Source organism: Musca autumnalis, unplaced genomic scaffold (genome assembly GCF_047663935.1).
Source record: "Musca autumnalis isolate F117 unplaced genomic scaffold, ASM4766393v1 scaffold_1, whole genome shotgun sequence".
Lineage (NCBI taxonomy): Eukaryota > Metazoa > Arthropoda > Insecta > Diptera > Muscidae > Musca > Musca autumnalis.
The window spans coordinates 142,460,903-142,482,614 of record NW_027411644.1 but is presented as its reverse complement, the minus strand read 5'-3'; the positions used below and the strand labels follow the sequence as shown (position 1 = coordinate 142,482,614).

Below are 21,712 nucleotides of genomic sequence, written 5' to 3'. Positions count from 1 at the left end.
AATAAAACATCAGAATAGTTTCCGATTTACGGATAAAATATCTAGAATTTTTCTAGAATTTGTTCCGAAAATTTTCGGAATCTCGAAACAAATCTCCGAAAAGAATTCTGTTTTCGTGAGATTTTCGAATATTTCTTCAGAGTGTTATCAGAAAATCTTTCGAATTCTAAACGAATTCGTGTAGAAAGTAGAATGTTCTTTCCGAATTTCCCTCGACAAAACGTTCCGAATTCTGCGAACCGCTTCACACAAATTCGGACCTGTTTTGCATGCGATTACGGCATAAGAAATGAAAACTTGTGCAAAAAATACATCCGAATTCGGTACGATCTCGGCAAAAATTGTTGGCTGAGTACGTTTAAGGCGCTACTTCGAATTGCGGAAGCTGTCAAAGAAATTTCTCGTATTGACCATTATATCCAACCCCAGTGATATGCGGTATTACGCCAAAATTACTCTTTTAAACTTTTCAGAACTGGGATTATTAGACACCGGAGCAAATATAAGTTACTTAGGATCGGATCTGGCTCGTAACGATTTCTGCAAAATTCCCAGTTTCAGCACTTGTAAATCGTTTGTAATCGTTTGTAATTAGACATCGATGTCACTTTTAAAGACCAAACAGGCGATTGAAATTCTTCCTTATGCCTTCCATTTCTGTGCGCCTAATTTTAGGGGTGGATTTTTGCAAACAATTTAACTTGTTTCAGAACATAATTGGATCCGTGGATGTACTGCAACTAAATAGCTCCATGGAATTTCAGCCAATTATGCCTGAAACAAATGAAAATTCGGAATTGAACAATAACCCAGATAACGATGATACTTTCTACCCTCTAACTACATCCCAGCAAACACAGTTAGATGCAGTTGTTTCTATATTTCCAAAAACAGGGTTTGGGGCGAACTAAATTGATTACTCATAAAATAGACGTTGGTGGAGCCTCTCCTATTAAGCGAAGATATTATCCCGTGTCGCCGGCTATAGATAAGCTTATGTTTAGGGAGATAGATCGGATGTTAGCTCCTGGTGTTATAGAACCCTCGTCCTCTTCTTGGAACTCTCCGATGAGGCTGTTTGTAAAACCCCATAAGATAAGGCTTTGCTTAGATGCAAGAAAGGTCAATCACGTCACAAAGAAGGATGCATATCCTCTGCCTTCTATCGAAGGTATTTTCTCTCGTCTCCCCAAAGCAAATTTGATAACAAAGCTCGACTTAAAAGATGCTTATTGGTAAATTGCTTTGGACGAGAACTCAAAGGCATTAACTGCATTTACAGTTTTAGGAAGGTCGTTGTATCAGTTCGTTGTGAAGCCCTTCGGACTGTGCAACGCGCCGCAAACTATGTGCAGGTTGATGGACCAAATCATACCAGCTGACCTACGCCACTGTGTGTTTGGTTATCTGGACGATTTGGTAATCGATAACGAATCCTTTGGCCAGCACCTAAAAATCTTCGGCAGGTACGAGGATTTCTTGGCATCGCCGGGTGGTACCGTCCTTTTATCGACAACTTTGCCACAGTGGTCTTTCCAATTACGGAAGTTGTATCGACGAAGAAGAAGTATGGACATATGAAGCCCAGGCCGCATTCGAACGCATTAAAACTCTCCTTACCACAGCGCCTGTGCTAATCAATCCGGATTTTCAGAAGAAATTCTATTTACACTGTGATGCCAGTGATTGTGGTATAGGAGCCGTTTTAGTGCAACTAGATGAGATAATCAAGAACGACCAATAGCCTTCATGAGCAGGAAGCTTAACACGACTCAGAGAAACTATAGTGTTACTGAGCGTAAATGCTTGGCTGCTCTTGAAGCTGTTAAAAAATTTAGATGTTACTTAGAGATGCAAGAATTCGAGGTGATCACGGATCACGCGAGGCTTGTGTGGCTAATGCGACAACCAAACCTGTCAGGTCGACTAGCCCGATTGGCGTTACACCTACAGGCTTATAAATTTAGCATTAGCCACAGTAAAGGTAAGGACAATATTGACTTGACCCAGCCGTCCTCTCTAGAATTCCTAAATCAGAAATTTGCTCTCTAACTGATATCTAGCCTGAGGTTGATTTGACTTCACCCCATTTCAATGATAGACTATCTACAATTAAGAGAAAAGGTGCAAAATAATAGTAGTCAGTATCCCGACATTAAGTTGGTAGATCAATTTATATATATCCGCACCGAGTATTATTCGGGAAACGAACAACAGGAACAAGAATCCTGGAAACTGTGGATACCTGTCGCTCTAAGAAACGATATTATGAAAACATTCCATGACCATCCCATATCCACTCATGGTGGAATTTCCAAAACATTGGAATTAATTTGCTGAAACCTCCGATGGGAAGTCATGTTCCTTCTGACCGCCCATTCCAGACGTTGTGCACAGACCTTCTGGGACCGTATCCAAGGAGTAGAAATGGTTACATAAGGTTGTTAATTGTTTTAGATCATTTTTCTAAATTTCCCTGGGTATGTCCCTTAAAAAAGTTCACGACTTCCGTTATAAGTGAGTTTCTAGAAAAAAAGATTTTCCACATTTATGGAGTCCCTGAAGTCGTGATCAGCGACAACGGGAGTCAGTTCAAATCAGGAGAATTTAATGTCCTTTTAACCACCTATGGCATAAATCATACCTATACCGCCTACTATTCCCCTCAAGCTAACGCATCAGAGAGGGAGAATAGGTCATTGATTGCGGGGATTAGAGCCTTTCTAAAGAAGGAGCACAAACTTTGGGATGAGAACCTGAGTTCGATAACATGTGTTCTACGAAACTCGTATCATCAATTCTTCATAAAGGGCCACATCAAACAAGCGTATGAGAGGAATAAAGAATCGTACAATTTACGTACACGCATTCCACAGGTTAAGGTAGGAGATCTACTGTTTCGTCGCAATTTCGCACAAAGCTGTGCTGAAAAGGGATTTGACGCCAAATTAGCACCGTATTTATTAAATCCAAAATCGTAGAAAAGATGGGGAACCACTATTACGTCTTGCAGGATTTAAGCGGCAAAACAACCGGAACATACCATGCGAAGGACATTCGTCCGTAAAGGTCCTTTTTCCGACTAATTTTGTTACTCAACGAGTTAAAATTATTCGGTTTTGTGGTGGACCTTCGAACTCAATTCCTATTTACTGAAGCCTCGGAAAAAATATTCAAATATTCTTGTTTTCAATTTAACGGTTATCTCAATTTCCATTTAGCAATAAGGAAAAATATCGCATGCGATAATTGTAATTTTCCTTTAGTTAAACTTGGAAGAATATGGTAATGCTGAAAACATATGTTTTAAGCGAGGAATATTCCAGCAATACAACCTTGGTGAGCTAAAGAAAATCCAAACATAGCCATGTCAAATTCGAACCATCTCTTCCTTTTCCGCCAAGACAGTCCAAGAAGTAAGATCAGAGATTTAATCGAATACATTTATTAAAGTACAGATTTCAATACCTGAATTTAATACCAGAGTATTTTGGTAATTTCGCTGCTTATATCGATTGTGTGCAGGTATTTCCAATCTGTGATGAGTTAAATCTAATTGTAATTTTCATAACAACTGTGTTTTCAATTTGTTTCTTTCTCAGTGAAAATGGGTTGGATTAAAAAAATGATCAGGATTTTCGATTGCCTTACAAAATAATTCGCGAACATAATTACTCAGCACACAATCATTGTCAACCTTTTAATTATTTATTATAATTTCGCATGGAAAGAGGCTCACACTTGCAAATCGCCTCTTAATTTGCATTTGATTTGCATGGAAGATCTAAACAAAAATTTGATTTCAATTATTTCTATTACCTTGCCTTTATGTGGAGTGTACAGGAGAGGTGCAGTTATGCATGAAGAAATACACCAGCTTGCATAATTGATCTCTTATTAATTGAGAATATCATCATTTCTTTTGTGCACAGCAGTAAACCTGTATGTATCAGCAAGCAACCATCACGTCGATGTCTAAAGGGCACATTAGTAGCATTCTGATAAAGAAGCCAACAACTCCGTTAGTATAAGAAGCCTCTAAAAGTGAGATCAGTAAAAATTAAAATTAAAATTACTTCATCAAATGCTAATTTAATTCTTTTCCGAAGCAGTAGAACTATTTGTTAATCTTTCTAGCCTTCTTCGATCCGTTCGCAGGAATATAACATTTCCTAAGTCAGCAGAAATTACCCTGCATGAATTTAATGGGTTTCTTTAGCGAGAGCTACAATGGGACTATCGATTATTGTTGTTGTTGTCTTTTGAGGCCTACAGCGTGTTTCTTCGAGATCGTTCTGGTTTCAATACTTTTTGTGCAAATCCCATGGGATTTCTTTTACAGGAATTTAGCTACCCAGCAAAAAAGCCTTACTAAATAATGGGTTTTATAGTACTTTTTGATAGTCGTAACTACGTTCAAAACCCCCTACAAACCCATTATTTTAACAAGGGCATGTCGCGCTGATTTACTAGTTATTCTATGTCCACTAGAATAGATAGTTATTCTGTGACCACTACAAGTTGAAAAATAAGCTTAAAATATTATATTGTTTGAACAGTTGAGGTGGAATTTGTTTTCAATTTCAACACTTGGTCGGTTTAGGTGGTGGTTATACTTTATAATCTCAATTAGTATGTAAGAAATACCGTTTTGAAAACCACACCACTCGTTCAAATCGATCCAGCCTGATGAATTCAGAAATCGCAGAAGGTCTCCCAAACATATGTATTTCGGCTATCTCGGCGATATCATGAAGGAACGGTCGTTTTAAAGCTTTAAGTCGTCGTTGTATTTATGCAGCGCAGGAACAGAGGAGGTTTCCTCTTCTTTCTCATTTCAAGACAGTGGTGGTTGTGTGGTAGATTTAAGCTCATTGCATCGTTACCTGATCAGGAAGTTTGTGCGTTTAGCGTTGTATTGAGGCCATTTGGTTTTTGATATTCAGCATGTTTCAGTTTTGTCCCATCTACTCTCCTGCAACGATGGATAGTATTTGAAGATATCTCCTTTAATTACTTCCATTGGTGTTGCGACTGACGCCTTTGGGATTTTGTTAGAGGGGCATCCTTCTCTACCTAGTTCGTCCGCTTTTTCGTCCTCAACAAGTCCCCTAGGCCTGGGATCCAAGTGAGAGTTACTCTTGTTAGATGCTCTAGTTTGGCAATTTTTTCTTTACAATATTTCACTGTGACAGAGTTTGATTTTAGTGCAAGGATCGCCGCTTGACTGTCGACAAACATTCCTATTCAGTTTGGTGTTTGGAGTTGTAATAGCTTCCTTTGTGGCCAGTATCTCCGCCTGAAAAACACTGCACTGTTCTGTAACTTTTTAACAACTTTACTCATTGTTTATTTTACAACAATTTCATATTTTTGTTTTGTAGTTGTTACAAAAGCGAAAGGAATTTTAACAACTTTTAAATCGTTTAAAGTTACAGAATAGGCCTACATGTAGCTTTGTGGATGTATATACGTTTGCTTCATTTGAGAAGACTCCACATTTCATCTTGGAGTCGATAATCCGGACACCACATGTTGCGGCGGTGTCCGGATTATCGAATTGTCCGGATTTCCGAGTAATAACAAAAACGTATATTTTGTGCGTTTAAATGGATAATGTACTTTTACTAGATAGTAACATGACATATAAGGTAAACAAATTTGTATTAAGCAAATATTATGGGCTGCGACCATTATAAGACCGCAAGGAGCTTCCCTTTCTTCTACGTATGTAGGTTACATGCTGCTACAACAACAACAATCACGTCGACGGAATTAAAAAGAAATATTGTTTCATATAAATGTTATAGCTTACGAATAAGAAAAAATTTAATTTAAATCTATTAGTTGCATAATTACGAGAATGCAATACAAGAATCCTTAGTTACCGGTGATTTTGAATGTCAAAAAACGAAAATAAAAGGGTAATACTACTTTGTTTTAAATTTATTTATTTAATCTTTTAGCTATAAATCACAATGAAAACAAACCTATTAATCCCAACTATTTAAATGGTTTAAGCTTTTCTAGGTAAAATATCCTTTAAATACATTACATGCCCCCAAGGGGCTTTTTCACTAATAGGGCTAATGAATTAATTCCTTTAGAGAAAGGGACCACTCAACATCGATTTTTCAGGCAACAGACTACCCAACCATAGGTTTTAAATACTGTTGCTTATCATAGCCAGTCATCAATGGTTGAACGATATGAAAATTATTTAACAGATTCAGATAGTTAGTTCAATATTGACTGTATAACTGAGTTGACAGTGGATATCTATAAGTCGAGATTTGGACTGAAAACTTTGAAAAACTTAAATTTTTTTATTATACACCAATTGTCATTGTTAAGAACGAAAACGTCAATGCAATTAATAAGAATCTAATGCTCACGATAGGAAAAAATATTAATGTCCGAATGTTATAGAGGTAGGAAAAATATGTGATGTCCGGATTACCGAGTCCACAATGTAGAAAATTCTTGCTTCCGGATTACCGCGTTGTCCGGAATAACGAGTGTCCGGATTATCGACACTATACTGCATTTAGAACAAATTCCAACAATAAGATTTCCCCTTTTATTGTTGCTGCAATATGCATATTATAAAACCAATCTTATTGATTTTAGTATCATATTTTAGATTTGCTCACCGATTTTTTAATTTTCTTATTTTCCGCGAAAAAATATATATTAATAATTTCTTTATAAGATAATAAAAGCTATTTTAACTATTGCGCGTTTCGTGTTTGTGATCTCGAGTAGTCTTGAAAGCAGATTTTTTTCTTAACCTCTATACCAAAAACCAATAGTAGATGTGCTCGCAAGAAATAATTAAAATTTTGCAATATGGAATTTCAAAAGGATTTTTTTCTTCTAAATATATCAATTTTAAGACAAATACGTTTAATAATAGTACAAATTTAAGGACAAAATGTACTTCCCTACATGCGAGAAAAAACGTAAGTTAAAAATATGCGAGCAGAAAGATCCATTAAAGGTAAGCTTTTTCAGAATTGAATTTATCCTGACGCTTAGTCTTAAAGGGATCGAAATCCTCTTTCAAACACTGTCATTTAAATTGCGATACTCGTTCGGGGTAAGACCTTATGAGTTGAACCGTCACCGTACATCTGAGATCGTATGAAAATACAACGTTTCGAGAAACTTTTTTTTCAATATTTTGGGGAAAATTTTGGTCAAAATGGGGAAATTTAGCATTTTATCATTGTAAAGGCAGTTATCCACTCTTTCAAATCAATTCATTTCTCAAAGATACACTGGATACTTCAGGAGTTGCCATAACTATAGTGGTCTCTAGAAGATAACTGTCCAAATTTTTTTTTTTTTTTTAATTTTGACACCCGTCTTCAGTAGGCCATATCTTGGAGATGTGTGTAGCTAAATCGAAACTTTGGATAGCTGTTGGATTCTCTTCTCTTAAAACTCCGTCAAGAAACAAAGATATTATTCAAAGGGTAAAAATTTCCCGAATTCCATACAAAAAAAAAAAATTGTTAAATTTTGACCCCTAAATATTCAATACCGAGCGTAGTTAGTAAAATGCCTAAAGGTTGCTTATTTTTCCCGCCTAGCTTCAAAGCGCAAATGTGAAATTGTACTGTTTTCAATGGGAGAGACCACAACGAAGCAAGGCTTCAGGCCACAAAGTGGAAAATTGTTGACATTTCGTTTCGACATTCAATTTGATGTAAACACGTGTTCAATCTGAAAAATAGAATTTGGCTGTAATTTTTATGTTCGGTACTAATTATTTATGAACAATTCATATTTGATCTGTTCCAGAACCTGCAAGAAACTACTATTTTTTACTACGATAACATTTTTTCCTTTATGTTTATGTTGTCGGAAAAAATATTAAAAATTAGTAGACACGGTGCTCTTGAAACAATTTTAAAAATGGAAGGTGCTTACACCTTGGAAGTTTTTGCGGATTCTGAAACTACAATGTTCATAGATGAGAAAAATAAAAAAAAAAAAAAAAACCAAAAAAATCCCCGGAGCGCTTTTTAAATAAATCGCGATTTAAGTTGACATTTTTAGGGGTTGTTTAGCTTTTCACGATTTTGTTTAGAAACCGCAAGTCCTATCAAAATGGGACTAAAGAAAATGTTGTAGCTATGAAAATTCTCTACAAGATCGACCTTTATGGTATTTTAGTAGTTTTTACCATTTTTGAGATATAGAAGTTCAAATTGGGACAATGCACTGACTGTATCGCTCCTTTATAAAACAATATCATGAAGGGTGCGCCTTAACTAACTTTTGATGAAAAACCGCTTACACAGGGAAAGTTTTTGTGAATTCTGAAACAGCAGTGTTCATAGATGAGAAAAATCCAAAAACAAGAAAAAATCGCTGTAGGGATTTTTAAATAAATTGCGGTCAAAATTCACATTTTTAGGTGTTTTTTAGGTTTTCACGATTTTGCTGGGAAACCGCAAGTCCAATCGAAATGGAGCTAAAGAACATGTTGTAGCTGTGAAAATTCTCTAGAGGATTGACGTTTATTATATGTTCCAAGTCTGTGCCATTTTTGAGATAAAGAAGCTCAGTTTACATTTTTTGGTTTTTTTTGTTAGGGTTTCGCGATTTTGCTTGAATACGGTAAGTCTTATCTATATGGGACCCGAGAAAATCTTAAAGCTGTGAAAATTCTCTACAAGACTGGCTTAAGTAACTTATCCTAAGTTGTAACATTTTTTTAGATATAAGGGGGCGATACAGAATTGAATTGAATTTGAATTGTCCCAATTTGAACTTTTATATCTCAAAAACGGCAAAACCGACGAGAGTACCATAAAGTTTAATCTTGTACAGAATTTTCATAACTACAACATTTTTTTTAGTCCCATTTTGATAGGACTTGCGGTTTCTAAGCAAAATCGTGAAAAGCTAAACAACCCCTAAAAATGCCAACTTAAATCGCGATTTATTTGAAAAGCGCACCGGCGATTTTTTTTTTGTTTTTTGATTTTTCTCATCTATAAACATTGTAGTTTGAGAATCCGCAAAAACTTCCGAGGTGTAAGCACCTTCCATTTAAAATTGTTTAAAGAGCACCGTGTAGATTCTTGCAGATCTGGAACAGACCAATTATAAACTTGATTTTTTTGATATATTGAAATAATTATGTTTATAGCGCCCATGAATTTTACGCTTCGATGTGTGATACCTAGAAATAAGCGGCCTAGTGAAGAAATAAGCTAATCAGGAAAATTTTGGATCGCTTTAACTAAAATAGCGTTTTTCGTTTAGAGTGCGTTCTACTTTCATCTGTACAACATAAACAAAACATTTTTTTTGATAAAATTTAAAATTGCTATCTACATAAAGAACTACATATGAATACAAAATGTTATAGAACAGACGTAAAAGCAGATGGTGCTAGCAGCTTTAGCAGTCACACATATTAATTTGCTAATTTTTATAATCGAAAAATTGCCTTTGGTTCAAAGAAGTTTGCGTTAGACTGATAGGGTTTAAGTTTATATATTTTTTATTCTCAAACTGTATTATAAACATTGTGTTAATATCGAACTTACTACATGGGTTGTTTAAAATCAATAAATAAAAAACAATTATAATAAATAAATAATTGGTTAATAAAATAATTAAGAAATGTATAAGACTTCCAATATTTGTAGTACAGTATAGTCTCGATAATCCGGACACTCGTTAATCCGGACAACGCGGTAATCCGGACACCAGAATTTTTTTACTTTGTAGACTCTGTAATCCGGACATCATATATTTTTCTTACCTCGATAATCCGGACATCAATAATTTTTTCTTATATAGCACATTAGATTCTTATTTATTTCATTGGCATTTTCGTTCTTAACAATAGCAATTGGTGTACAAATAAGAAAAAATAAGTTTTTCAAGGTTTTTGGTCCAAATCTCGACTTTCAAGATAGTCACTGTTAACTCAGATATAGACTCAATATGGAATTAACTATTTGAATCTGTCAAATGATTTTCCTACCGTTCAATCATTGATGACTGGCTTTGATAAACAACAATATTTAAAACATATGCTGTGTTCCAGAACCTGCAAGAAGCTGCTATTTTTTACTACGATAACATTTTTTCCTTTATGTTATCGGAAAAAATAGTAAAAATTAGTAGATTCTTGCAGTACTGGAACAGACCAATAGTGTTAGGTAAACCAATAATGGAATTCTGTAACTCGTTTTTTGAGTAACGGACAAAAATCGGTAAAATTAAAATGCTTTTAATTTCGGTAATTAACATTTTTGATAAGTTAATAACCAAAATAAAGCTGTCGCTAAGTCGTACCGATAGCAAAAGAGTTGTTAACTTTTAATGATATTTTTCATTCAAAATTTTGCGTTTTAATTTTTACCGATTTTTGTCGGTAACTCAAAAAATGAGTTAGAGATTGCCACTACTGTTCCCTGAAAATTCGATGTGGCGTGTTCGTTTCCACTAAAGGAATTAGATATTTTACCAAGAAATATTTAAATTCTTTAAAGTATTTGGGATTAATAGTTAAGTTTTTATTGGGATTTTTAGCTAAAGGAGGAAACGACTAGAGAGACCTTATATAGGAATTTCAATAAATTAAAAAAAAAAAACGCATGTCCTCTTTTATTTTCTTTCTTTGACATTCTAAATCACCCGTAACTAAGGATTTTTGTATAGCATTCTCGAAAATGAAATGGCTAAATGACTAAAATGAGATGAGTGCATTTGAGTTCTACAGTTCTATCGCTAGTCATACGAGCCTCATGTCCCATGGACAAGCGAAATCAATAAATGTACGTGGACGACGAAGCTTATATCCTTAAAAAAACTATGAATAAATATACACCAGTTGTAGAGAAGTTTAAGATGAAAAAATCCTCTCAAAAGCCACTTAAATTATGCTGGATAAATATAAGAAGTAAATTTGGTAGCCAGGGAAGTTGTTCCGGGTCATAAAATGGTCGCAACCCGTGATATTTACTTAATATGAATTTGTTTGCCTTACATGTCAGTTCGTTACGTAGTAAAAGTCCCTTATTAACGATTATACCGTACAAAATTATATATTTTTGTTACTATTCGGTAATCCGGACAATTCGATAATCCGGACACCGCGGAAACATGTGGTGTCCGGATTATCGAGACTATACTGTATTTCTCAAAAAAAAAAAAGAATTAAATAAACATTGAACGGCTGAGCATTTACAGATGATTGAAAAATAACTGATCAAGCTTGCTAAATTTTGCTGGGAAAAAATCTTCAAGTAACCTTTAGCAAGTTCAAACTAAACAACTGTCAAAATTGTTCACTCATTTCGATCTCTTTTACTGAACTTTTGTGTAAAGAAACAGCAATTCGTAATACATGTTGCAAATTATCACATAAAACGTTGTTATGACATCAACATCTGTTTAAAATTTTTGACAATAGAGTTGTCTCTTCTTTATACTTTTATATCTTTGACTATACACTTATACCTCGATTTGCGTTAATAGTTGTGAAATGCAACGCCATTCGAATCACATGTTCTAATACATTTGTATAAAAACTTCCTTAATTGGTTCCAACAATAATATTTGGCAATATCACATTAAAATGCTATATATTATATAATTATTAACATATAAAACATTTTAATCAGCTATACTATAAATACAAACACAGGTGTATGTTCAAAATAATAGGAGTGCCCATACACAAAATTTAATGGTCCAAAAAACATGGTTAAACCTCTCCATTTTGGCCAATTTTGTATTTGTTTAACATTAGGACTGTTCGATAACTTCGCAAGTAAAAAGAAGTAGCAAGTTCTTGAAACTATTTGCAAGTACTTCTCAGTTCTCTTTTACTGAACAAGTTTGTTATCGAACAGCATTTTGTAAAAGTTTGTACAAATTTGTACAAACTTTTGGGTTATCGAACAGACCTATTGCTGACATCCCAACTGTCAATTCATTAACAGAAGTGTGGCAACTTTTAAATTATTTACTGTTTACACAAACATTAGCTGTGTTCCAGAACTAAAAAGTTTTTACAATTTTTACGACTTTTACACATTTTACTCGAAAAGGCCTTCCCGTACACAAAAAAGTTGTAAAATGTTCACTTCTCTTTAAACAAAAATGGCGCTGAATGACGCTCTCTTTAAAAACTTTTTACACGACAAATTTGGGCGAGTAAAAAAATAGTAACATGGTTGCCGGCGTCTGATTGGCTAATACCCCGACTTTGACATTTGTTCCAGTTTTTTTGACGTATTTTCCATTTTTCCGTTCCCGAACTATTTCAAAAAACTTGTGTGTGAGAACAAATTTTTTGCAGTTCTCTTACGAGTTTAAATTATTAAAAATTACGGGAACGAAGCTATTATAAATCGTCTTAAAATTTTTTGTTCAAAAAATAGGAGTTGAAAGAAAAAGGACAATTAAAATATTTTTAGTGGAATTTACGACCAAAACTGTAAATATTTTTGTATATATGTAGTAGTAAATCCAATAGATTTGAAGTTTGTTTGAAAACAAAAATCCAAAAACAGGCAATTGTCCTTGTGGCGATTTTTCCCATAAATTGAGCAATTATTGTGCAATTCAATGGATTTTATAAGCAAAACCTATATGTTGAGGTCCTCAGGATATTAACTATAGTATACAATCAATTTCGCTTCTATTGAATAAAATTGTTAAAGCATGATGAGTTGAAATGTAGTTTTACACCATTTTGTGATAGGCAGGATTTGATTACACTATGGTTGGTATACACCGTACTATCTTTTTCTACATAAACTTACGTTTTTCATTCAAAAATACTTCATTTAGATTAGTTCTATTAGAAAACTATGTTTTATACGATGCAAAACCTAATAAACGTATTCGTATAGCAACTTCAAAAGTAATTCTTTAAATCTTGCTTCTTAGGAAAGCGTGTAAAAAATTTATCATATCTGTCAATCATCCAATTTTTCAAATATGAAGAAACTAATTGTTTTGCGTCAAGATTAGATGTTGAGGACCTGAAAATATTATTTGGTCGAGGAATATATGCCTTATATATACGCTTTTTTGGCTGATCTTTACGTAGAGTTATAATGGAAATTGGCTTAACCTGGGCTCAAGGACCAAATACACAAATTAATGGTATACTTATAATTATATATTGTTCGATGTAATAGCCAGAGTGTTAAGCAATTCTAATCACTTAAGGTTTTGCCTATAAAATCCATTGAATTGCCCAATAATTGCTCAAGTTATGGGAAAAATCGCCACAAGGACAATTGCCTGTTTTTGGCTACCACCAAACGATTTTTGTTTTCAAACAAACTTCAAATCTATTGGATTTACTACTATCAACCAAAATATTTTCAGTTTTGGTCGTAAATTCCACTAAAAATATTTTTATTGTCCTTTTTCTTTCACACTCCTATTTTTTGAACAAAAAAATTTTAAGACGACTTATAATGTTGGTGTAAGCAGTAAATAATTTAAAACAAATTGCCACATTTCTGATAATGAATTGACGGTTGGGATGTCAATAATTTTATAAAAAATACAAAATTGGCTAAAATGGAGAAGTTTATCCATGGTTTTTTGGAACGTTCCATTTTGTGTATGGACACTTATATTATTTTGTATACAATTGTACATTATAAGACATTTTTTGCTTAACTATTGTCCAATGAGGCGTCTGATTCGCAGCGTTCTTTGAAAAAAACTCTCTATTACTTATATTTTTGGTCGACGCAAATCGAAACAACGCATATCGAGATATTAGCGTACATTCAAACGTTAAATAACTTTTCATTAACACTTACTTTTTTCTACACAGCTGGGACGAAACACACTTTGGAAAAATGGCCAGTTGGTACATAAATCGAACATTCTTCTTTGATGTTCACCCACCTCTTGGAAAAGTAAGTATCTTATTAACACGCTAGTTGTTATGGTAATTGTGAATTCTTTTAACATTAACGATGTTTGATTTCAGTCATCCATTGTGCCACTAAAGTATCAATTTTGACACTTTTTTGGGCTTTGATACTTCTCTGACAGTTTTTTATATTGATTCCAAATGTGCCACTTTTTGAAACTATTTGTCACTTTTTCATACCTTGTGCCACTATTTTTAAATTAAATACATTGTAATGTAAACTCTCTCATTAAATCACAAAGAACAGTAAACAATTTTCGAACTACATGATTTTGAATTAGTGAGCTGATGTAACACAGGGCATGTTTTCCTATTAGGTTACTTTTAAGTGATTTTTGCATTTGTAAAAAAAATATTTCGAATTTTAGGAATGAAAGAAAATGTTTGGTAATGGTAGTCAGACAGATTAATCGGCGTAACGGCTACACTTAAGACTCTTTATTCTTATCAAGTAAGGATATTTGCAATTTCATTCTATCTACATTAGAATGGCATAACTTTCCGTGGAAGAATTTTGTGGGAATTCCTGCGGATAGTACTTTTTTTGCTGTTTTAATATCGTATCTTTTGTTATCCCTTACTTTAAGAAAAGTAAGAAATAAAGTTATGTTATAACATCTTCCGTTTAACATTAATATTATATTATAAGAAAATACGACAATATCGAGCTAAAAAGCCAGTGTACTTAAATCTGATTGTTTCATTTGAATTTGCTGTCAAATTTTCCTTGGTTCTTGGTGTATCACATTCTCGGGCGCACTTTAATTTTTGAAAGGAATGCAAAGTTCCTCTTATGTTATGCAACATTTATAGCAAACTTGTAAGAATAAAAAAATGTTATCTGTCCAATACAGGCCAACCTTTAACTACTGAAAGGTTATAAAGGGTGTTTTTTAAGCTAGATAGAACTTTAAATTGTAAAAAGTAACACAAAAAATTAAATTTTGATGAAACTTTTTTTTTTTATTTGTTTCAGTATACTCTGACAAATCATCATGAATAGACTCACGCTTGAACAACGCTACGAAATTATCCAAATTTACTTTGAAAATCAGTCGTCGATTCGCGCAACTTATAGACGTTGTTTTATCGCAAAATTGTGTTCAGCGATGAGGCGCATTTTTGGCTTAACGGGTTTGTTAATAAGCAAAATTGCCGCATATGGAGTGAGACCAATCCACAAGAGACCCTACAGACTCCACTACATCCAGAAAAATGCACCGTATGGTGCGGTTTTCACGCTGGTGGCATCATCGGACCTTATTTCTTCAAAAGTGAGGCCGGAGCTCGCGTTACGGTCAATGGAGATCGTTACCGCACCATGATCAATGATTTTTTGTTTGAAAATATGGATGACTTTGATCCAGAATGCACTTCGTCAAGAACAGCCGCGGTGCCCATATGCCCGAAATCATTTTCAAATGTTAATGTCACGTATTGATCTTTCGAATAAAAAAAAATTGATTACAATTTAATTTTTTGTGTTATTTTTTACAATTTCAAGTTCTATCGGGCTTAAAAAAACACCCTGTAATAACGGACAAGAAATGCGATTCAATATTATTTTTAGGTTATTAGAAATTCAAAGAAAATGTGATATATTTTTTATTACATTAGCTTTGTTCCTTTACTTTTTTAATAGTAAAAGTAGCAAAAGATCAAACTATCAAAATTGCTCTAACGTAACAAGTTTTGCCCAAAAGTAATGATTTATTTCGCTGGTATTAATTTTTTACGCCGTTTCTTTTTATTTTGTTTTGCCATTGCTCGTTTTTTGCCTTAATTGTCAAATAAATGTCAAATCAGCACTTTGAGAGATTTTCCACTTTTTACACCACAAAATTTGTCGAGCAGAAAGTAGTAAAAGAGAAAGCCATTTTGGCATTTTTGCTTCCTTTTTTGCCCCTTTTTGGGGCAAGGAACTCTTTCCGACTTAAAAATGGTAAAACTGGTAAAATCTTAAGAATCTTTAACGTAAAGGAACACAGCTATTATATATTACCAGTTATATACGAATTGTTTCTGTTAATCTTTTATATGATTTTCAGTTCTTAATAATAAGAAAAAAGTGTGCTGCTTCTTGTGACACTTTTCGAAAGACATGTGTCACTTTTTTCAGAAATGATACTTTTTGTGACACTTTTTGAAATTTTCCAGCGGTCACGCTGGTCCTATGTTTTCATTCCAAAAATAATAACGATGATGATTGGTTAATCAGTTTATTATAATAAAAATTGGGTGCCACCGTGGTACAATGGTAAGCACATCCTCCTTGCGCTCTGCATGCTCGGGTCATAAAAAACATCGTATGTTCAAACGGTAGCAATATACCTCTCAGCCTGTAACAAATCTTTGAGAGATTTTCCACTTTTTACACCACAAAATTTGTCGAGCAGAAAGTAGTAAAAGAGAAAGCCATTTTGGCATTTTTGCTTCCTTTTTTGCCCCTTTTTGGGGCAAGGAACTCTTTCCGACTTAAAAATGGTAAAACTGGTAAAATCTTAAGAATCTTTAACGTAAAGGAACACAGCTATTATATATTACCAGTTATATACGAATTCTTTCTGTTAATCTTTTATATGATTGTCAGTTCTTAATAATAAGAAAAAAGTGTGCTGCTTCTTGTGACACTTTTTCGAAAGACATGTGTCACTTTTTTCAGAAATGATACTTTTTGTGACACTTTTTAAAATTTTCCAGTGGTCACGCTGCACAGTGGAAAAAAATACCTATCTAGCGCGCCAAAAGTCAAAAAATCACATACGCCAATTTAAAAATGGTTGTTGCAGTATTAATCTAAGGTGTCCACAGAATGCAACGGCATTTAAAATAATTTGTTTTGCATCAGTCTAAGCGGAATAACGGCCCGTTTTTGGTTGATATTTTTTTAACTAGTTTTCATAATATAGTTTAGTAGTAAATTTGTGATCGTCGCACGCACTCTTCCTACAAAGTAATTTTAAAGCTTTATTGAATTTAACATTTCGTGAAGCAGGTGATTTAAAAAATGTTGAATATAAGATGTTATTTATTGCAATTCGGATTTTACACTTAAAACATGTGACATCCGATTTTTTTCCAAATTGAGCACTTTGTTAAAGCTATTACTAAGGAGTGTCGCGGGATGGCGCGTAGATTTTTTATTTTATTTTTAGTACACATAGTTCTTAACTAATTTGTAAAATTTTAGCTGCAACAAACTGCAACATTTTATTTTATTAGTATTTGTATTAATATCATTTTTTATGTAAAAATGCTGAAATAAGAACGGTACCTTTCTATGGGGGCCATATCAATGCGTGTACCTGTGCCGAAAATTCTCCGTCGTAATATTTTATACCACCAACGAAGACTAAATGTCAACTTTCAGCTATATCGGTTGGATAATATGGCTAAAACCTCCAAAATTACCGAAATCGGTGGTACCGGTCTATGGGGGCTATATGAAAACATGGTCCTATACCGAAAATGTTTATAGGAGTGTATGCATAACCCCCACGGAGACTAAATACCAAATCCTAGCCGTTTCGGTTGGATAATGTGGTAGAAATCTTTAAAATACCGAAAATCGATAGGTACCATTCTACGGTAAAAATACAAATTTACCAAATATATTAATAAATGAAGTAAAATTGTCAATTTATAGCTGTTCATATCGAATTTATGGACAAACATACAATAAAACATAGACTTTTACTTTTGGCGCGCTAAATCGGTACTTTTTTCCACTGTGCGCTGGTCCTATGTTTTCATTACAAAAATAATAACGATGATGATTGGTTAATCAGTTTGTTATAACAAAAATTGGGTGCCACCGTGGTACAATGGTAAGCACATCCTCCTTGCGCTCTGCATGCTCGGGTCATAAAAAACATCGTATGTTCAAACGGTAGCAATATACCTCTCAGCCTGTAACAAATCTTTATAAGTGGTTTCGTGAGACACGCCCTTCGAAATTTTTTAGACTTCGTCAAAATATTTCAGTTTCACATTTTTGCATTGTTAATCGAAAATGCAACTAAATGCACCAGAAATAACAATAATACATGTTAGCTTTTTACCTGAGTTAAAAATGCGCAATTGTGAAATGGGCGGAATTTGCCACGCCTATTTAGGTTACTTCCCGACGTAAACTTTCAAAACGCCGATACACGTGTCTTCTTTTTTTCGGTCCTCTTTCATAATGTGGCCGAATTATCTTGTAATTATTTTTTGTGTTGTACAGTGTAATTGTTCCACAAACATCCCAGGCGGGAGAAGGGTGACTTCTCTCATATCAATGAGTACACCCAGATTCATATTAGCTCAATGATATGGGACCTACTGATTATCGCCGAGTCCGAACGGCGTGTCTTAAGACACCACTTGTAGAGAAGTTTTACATGGCTGAAATACTCAGGAAATGTCGCCAACTTTACTGAGGGGTATTTTGTCACCGTTGAAAGTGTTGATGTTGCCTGGCCGGGGAATCGAACCCACGACCTTCTACGTGCAAGGTGGGTGTTCATACCATTCAAATACAATACTTAATATACTTTCGGATATTTGCAAAGCATCTGACGATACGGAACTCAGCCATTCTGAAAAATATGCGAGTATTCATCGAAGTATGTACCAGGCCATGTTGCAATTTTTAGAATTAAGCTATCACAACAACATAGAAATGTATTATTGTTTGTTATGTTGCGGGACATATTTTCACAGACACCGTATCCAAATCACTATAGGTTTTCAGGCAACGAAGGCCAATATAGTACTTATTATTTATATACTGTATTGAATTAAAACTATAGAATCATTTTTAAAATTTCACTAAGCTGGTATTGTTCTTCATTTTGTAAAACCTTTCAAATTTAAATTTTTTTCGTAAAATTTTCATTATACATTCAGTATACATACATATATACATTGTTGGATAGCGTAGAAAATGGCCTACAATTGTAAGTTTTTACAATATTGTCATTTTCATTTATTTGATTTATAATTGTAATTTTAGTGAATAACCTGACCAATATCACATGTTTGTCAAAGGCCCTTACGTGTTTTTCTTACGCTAACAACATTTTCTTTATTCAAATTAGAATAATTGGATATCGAATTTGCTTCCCATCTTGGTTCGTGCATTTTCATGATAAAAGAAAGATATTTTGGAATCAATAGTAATTGTCGGTCTTTTTGCCTGTTGAAAGACACAGCGAAGTATTGTCGGTCTTTCTTTGCTAGGTGAAATACGTAGCGAATTAACTCGATTGTCTGTTTTGGATTTTGTGCCGAATATTTTTATTCAAGCCCAGAAAAAAAATTATATGAATATGGTATGATTTTACGTGGTGGTAGAATTACGTCTGCCAAAATGCCGCTACATCGCTCTCCGCCAACACCAATGCATTTCGAATGTGCTGAAGAAACAAATGCACATCCTGATAACGACCAAATCGAACAAAGTACATCCAATATAACAACGATCAAACCGTTAGGTTCGCAAAGGGCTTACACAGCATTTAGTAGCGTAGAACAGGTAACCCAACGTTTTGTTAGACAATTTGAAGAAATGCAAATCTCTATAGCTCGTCAAATGAGTGCTATTCAGTCAATAGCGGAGACAAGCAGTATTAAAATCGGTGAATCTTTAGCTTCTATGGAAAGATCCAATAACTTGCTAAATGCCAACGTTACAAACCAACAGTCAACACCTGCACTAAATATGCTTCCACATATGATAATTTCATCCTTTTCAAACCCCGTTGGAGGAACGAATTCAAGCTCTACAGACTCTGGAACAAACCGTTTTAAGATAAATCTTCTTCTTTATTTGCTAATTCGATTTTCGAATGTAAGCGACCATATAATACAATACATATCGAGGTACATTTCATTTACTTATTTATATACATATTAAATTTGATATTATTTAGTACTATATATTTATAAATTATTAACAATTATCTCAAAAGTGTTTCTATTTCTTGCCGCATTTAGAAGGTTTGCCGAATTATTATATTTTGTCCATTCTTCTATGTTCTTTAGCCAGGTCATCTCTTTTCGGCCTCTGGTACGCCGACCTTCAACTGTTGCTTTCAGGATTTTTTGTAATAATCTATATTTTACATTTCTCATGATGTGTCCCAGATATGAGGTTTTTCGTTTTTTGATTGTAGCTATGAGTTCTCTTCTTTGATTCATTCTTGTCAATACTTCGGCATTTGTCACTTGCGCAGTCCATGGTATTTTTAAAACTCTGCGGTAGACCCACATTTCGAAGGCTTCCAATCGTCGTATATCAGCAGCTTTAATAGTCCACGTCTCCACGGCATACAGTAGAACTGACCAGATGTAGCATTTTATAAACCTTGCTTTTGTTTCGATGTTTATATCATGATTGACAAGGATTTTCTTATATTTAAAAAATGCATCTCTTGCCATCTCTATCCGACATCGTATTTCCTTCGAGCAATCCCATTGGTCATTAATAAGTACACCCAGGTATTTGAAGGTATGTACTCTCTCGACATATGCATTATTTATTTTTAATTTAGCTTCATTATGTTGATTTTTCTTACTAACAATCATTAGCTTTGTTTTGTTAGTATTAATTTTTAGTCCATATGATTCGCTACATAAGATAAATAGTTGTAGTTAAATAGTTATTTTAAGTTAAACAGGTTTTATAAATAGCGTTAACAGAAAGACGATATAAACTTTTTAACTACTTTTAATGGCTTTTTTAATAACTTTTGATTACGTTTTAATAAAAAATAATTATATTTAGATAAATAATCTAAATTATTATTATAATAAACATTTTGGGAATTCTTGAAATTTTACCCATGAACAGTTGGACCCGCATTTCGAAAACTATAATTCCTGAGAACAAGCGGCTACCGGCGAACAAAAGGTACATTGGAGGGCTTCTTGAAATTATACCCATGAACAGTTGTACCCACAGTTCAAAAAGTATAAAACCTGGGAACAAGCGGCTACCGGGGAATGAAAAGTATCACAGGTAGCTACCAAAATATATAAATATATCCATATCCAAAATCAATTTCCTATATCGAAAATTTGGGGACTTCATGACATTATACCCATGAACAGTTCCAGAGATCAACCGCGAGCGTACGTGTTTGTAAAACCTCCAAAAAGTCATAATTATAGTCGTTTAAACATGCCATTGTAATAAAAAAAGACATCTATTTATTTAATCAGTGCACCCTGTGTTCAGAAATAACAAAATAAGTCCTGTTCAAAGTTCGTGTTGCATTATTTCAAAAAGTCAATTTTCATGCAAATTAGACAAAAAACGAATAAAAAATTGAGAAAATAAACGGACAACTACAGAGCAAGTGAGCAAAAACAATCGATGTGAGTGCATGTCAAAAATATCTCTCTTTGTCATAACTTAACAAAAGCGCTCGTTTCCACAAATCAAATAATCAAAATATAAATTAATCTATCCGTTAAATTCAATACGATTAATTGCAAAAATTTTAAAATACAAGGTTTCAATCTTACGCCTAAAAGTATACTTTATTTTATTCACTTATTACCGAGTCACCCTGTGTGAAGTTTTAAACGCGCCAAAAGTAGTCTGATATAAAATCGTAGGAAAGTACAATTCTTCACACGACACACACAGTTATTTTTAAAAATCTATAAACATATTCACACCCAATAATGAGTGATTTAAACGAACTAGAAACTACACAGGCGAATTTGTCTATAGATTACGTGTCGGTAGTAAAAGAATCTAGGGCACCTAAACGCCATAGAGAGAGC

General features: G+C 33.8%; 1 protein-coding gene across 4 annotated transcripts in view; it reads left to right on the top strand.

Annotated features, from left to right (window-relative positions):
- The window catches only part of tw (Protein O-mannosyl-transferase 2), a 420,790-nt gene that overhangs the window by 96,728 nt on the left and 302,350 nt on the right, over positions 1–21,712 (top strand). For all 4 annotated transcript variants that reach the window (XM_073956337.1, XM_073956329.1, XM_073956348.1 and 1 more), the window contains exon 3: positions 13,835–13,919. In XM_073956337.1, coding sequence (XP_073812438.1) covers positions 13,835–13,919 — 85 coding nt within the window. The remainder of the gene's footprint in view (positions 1–13,834; positions 13,920–21,712) is intronic.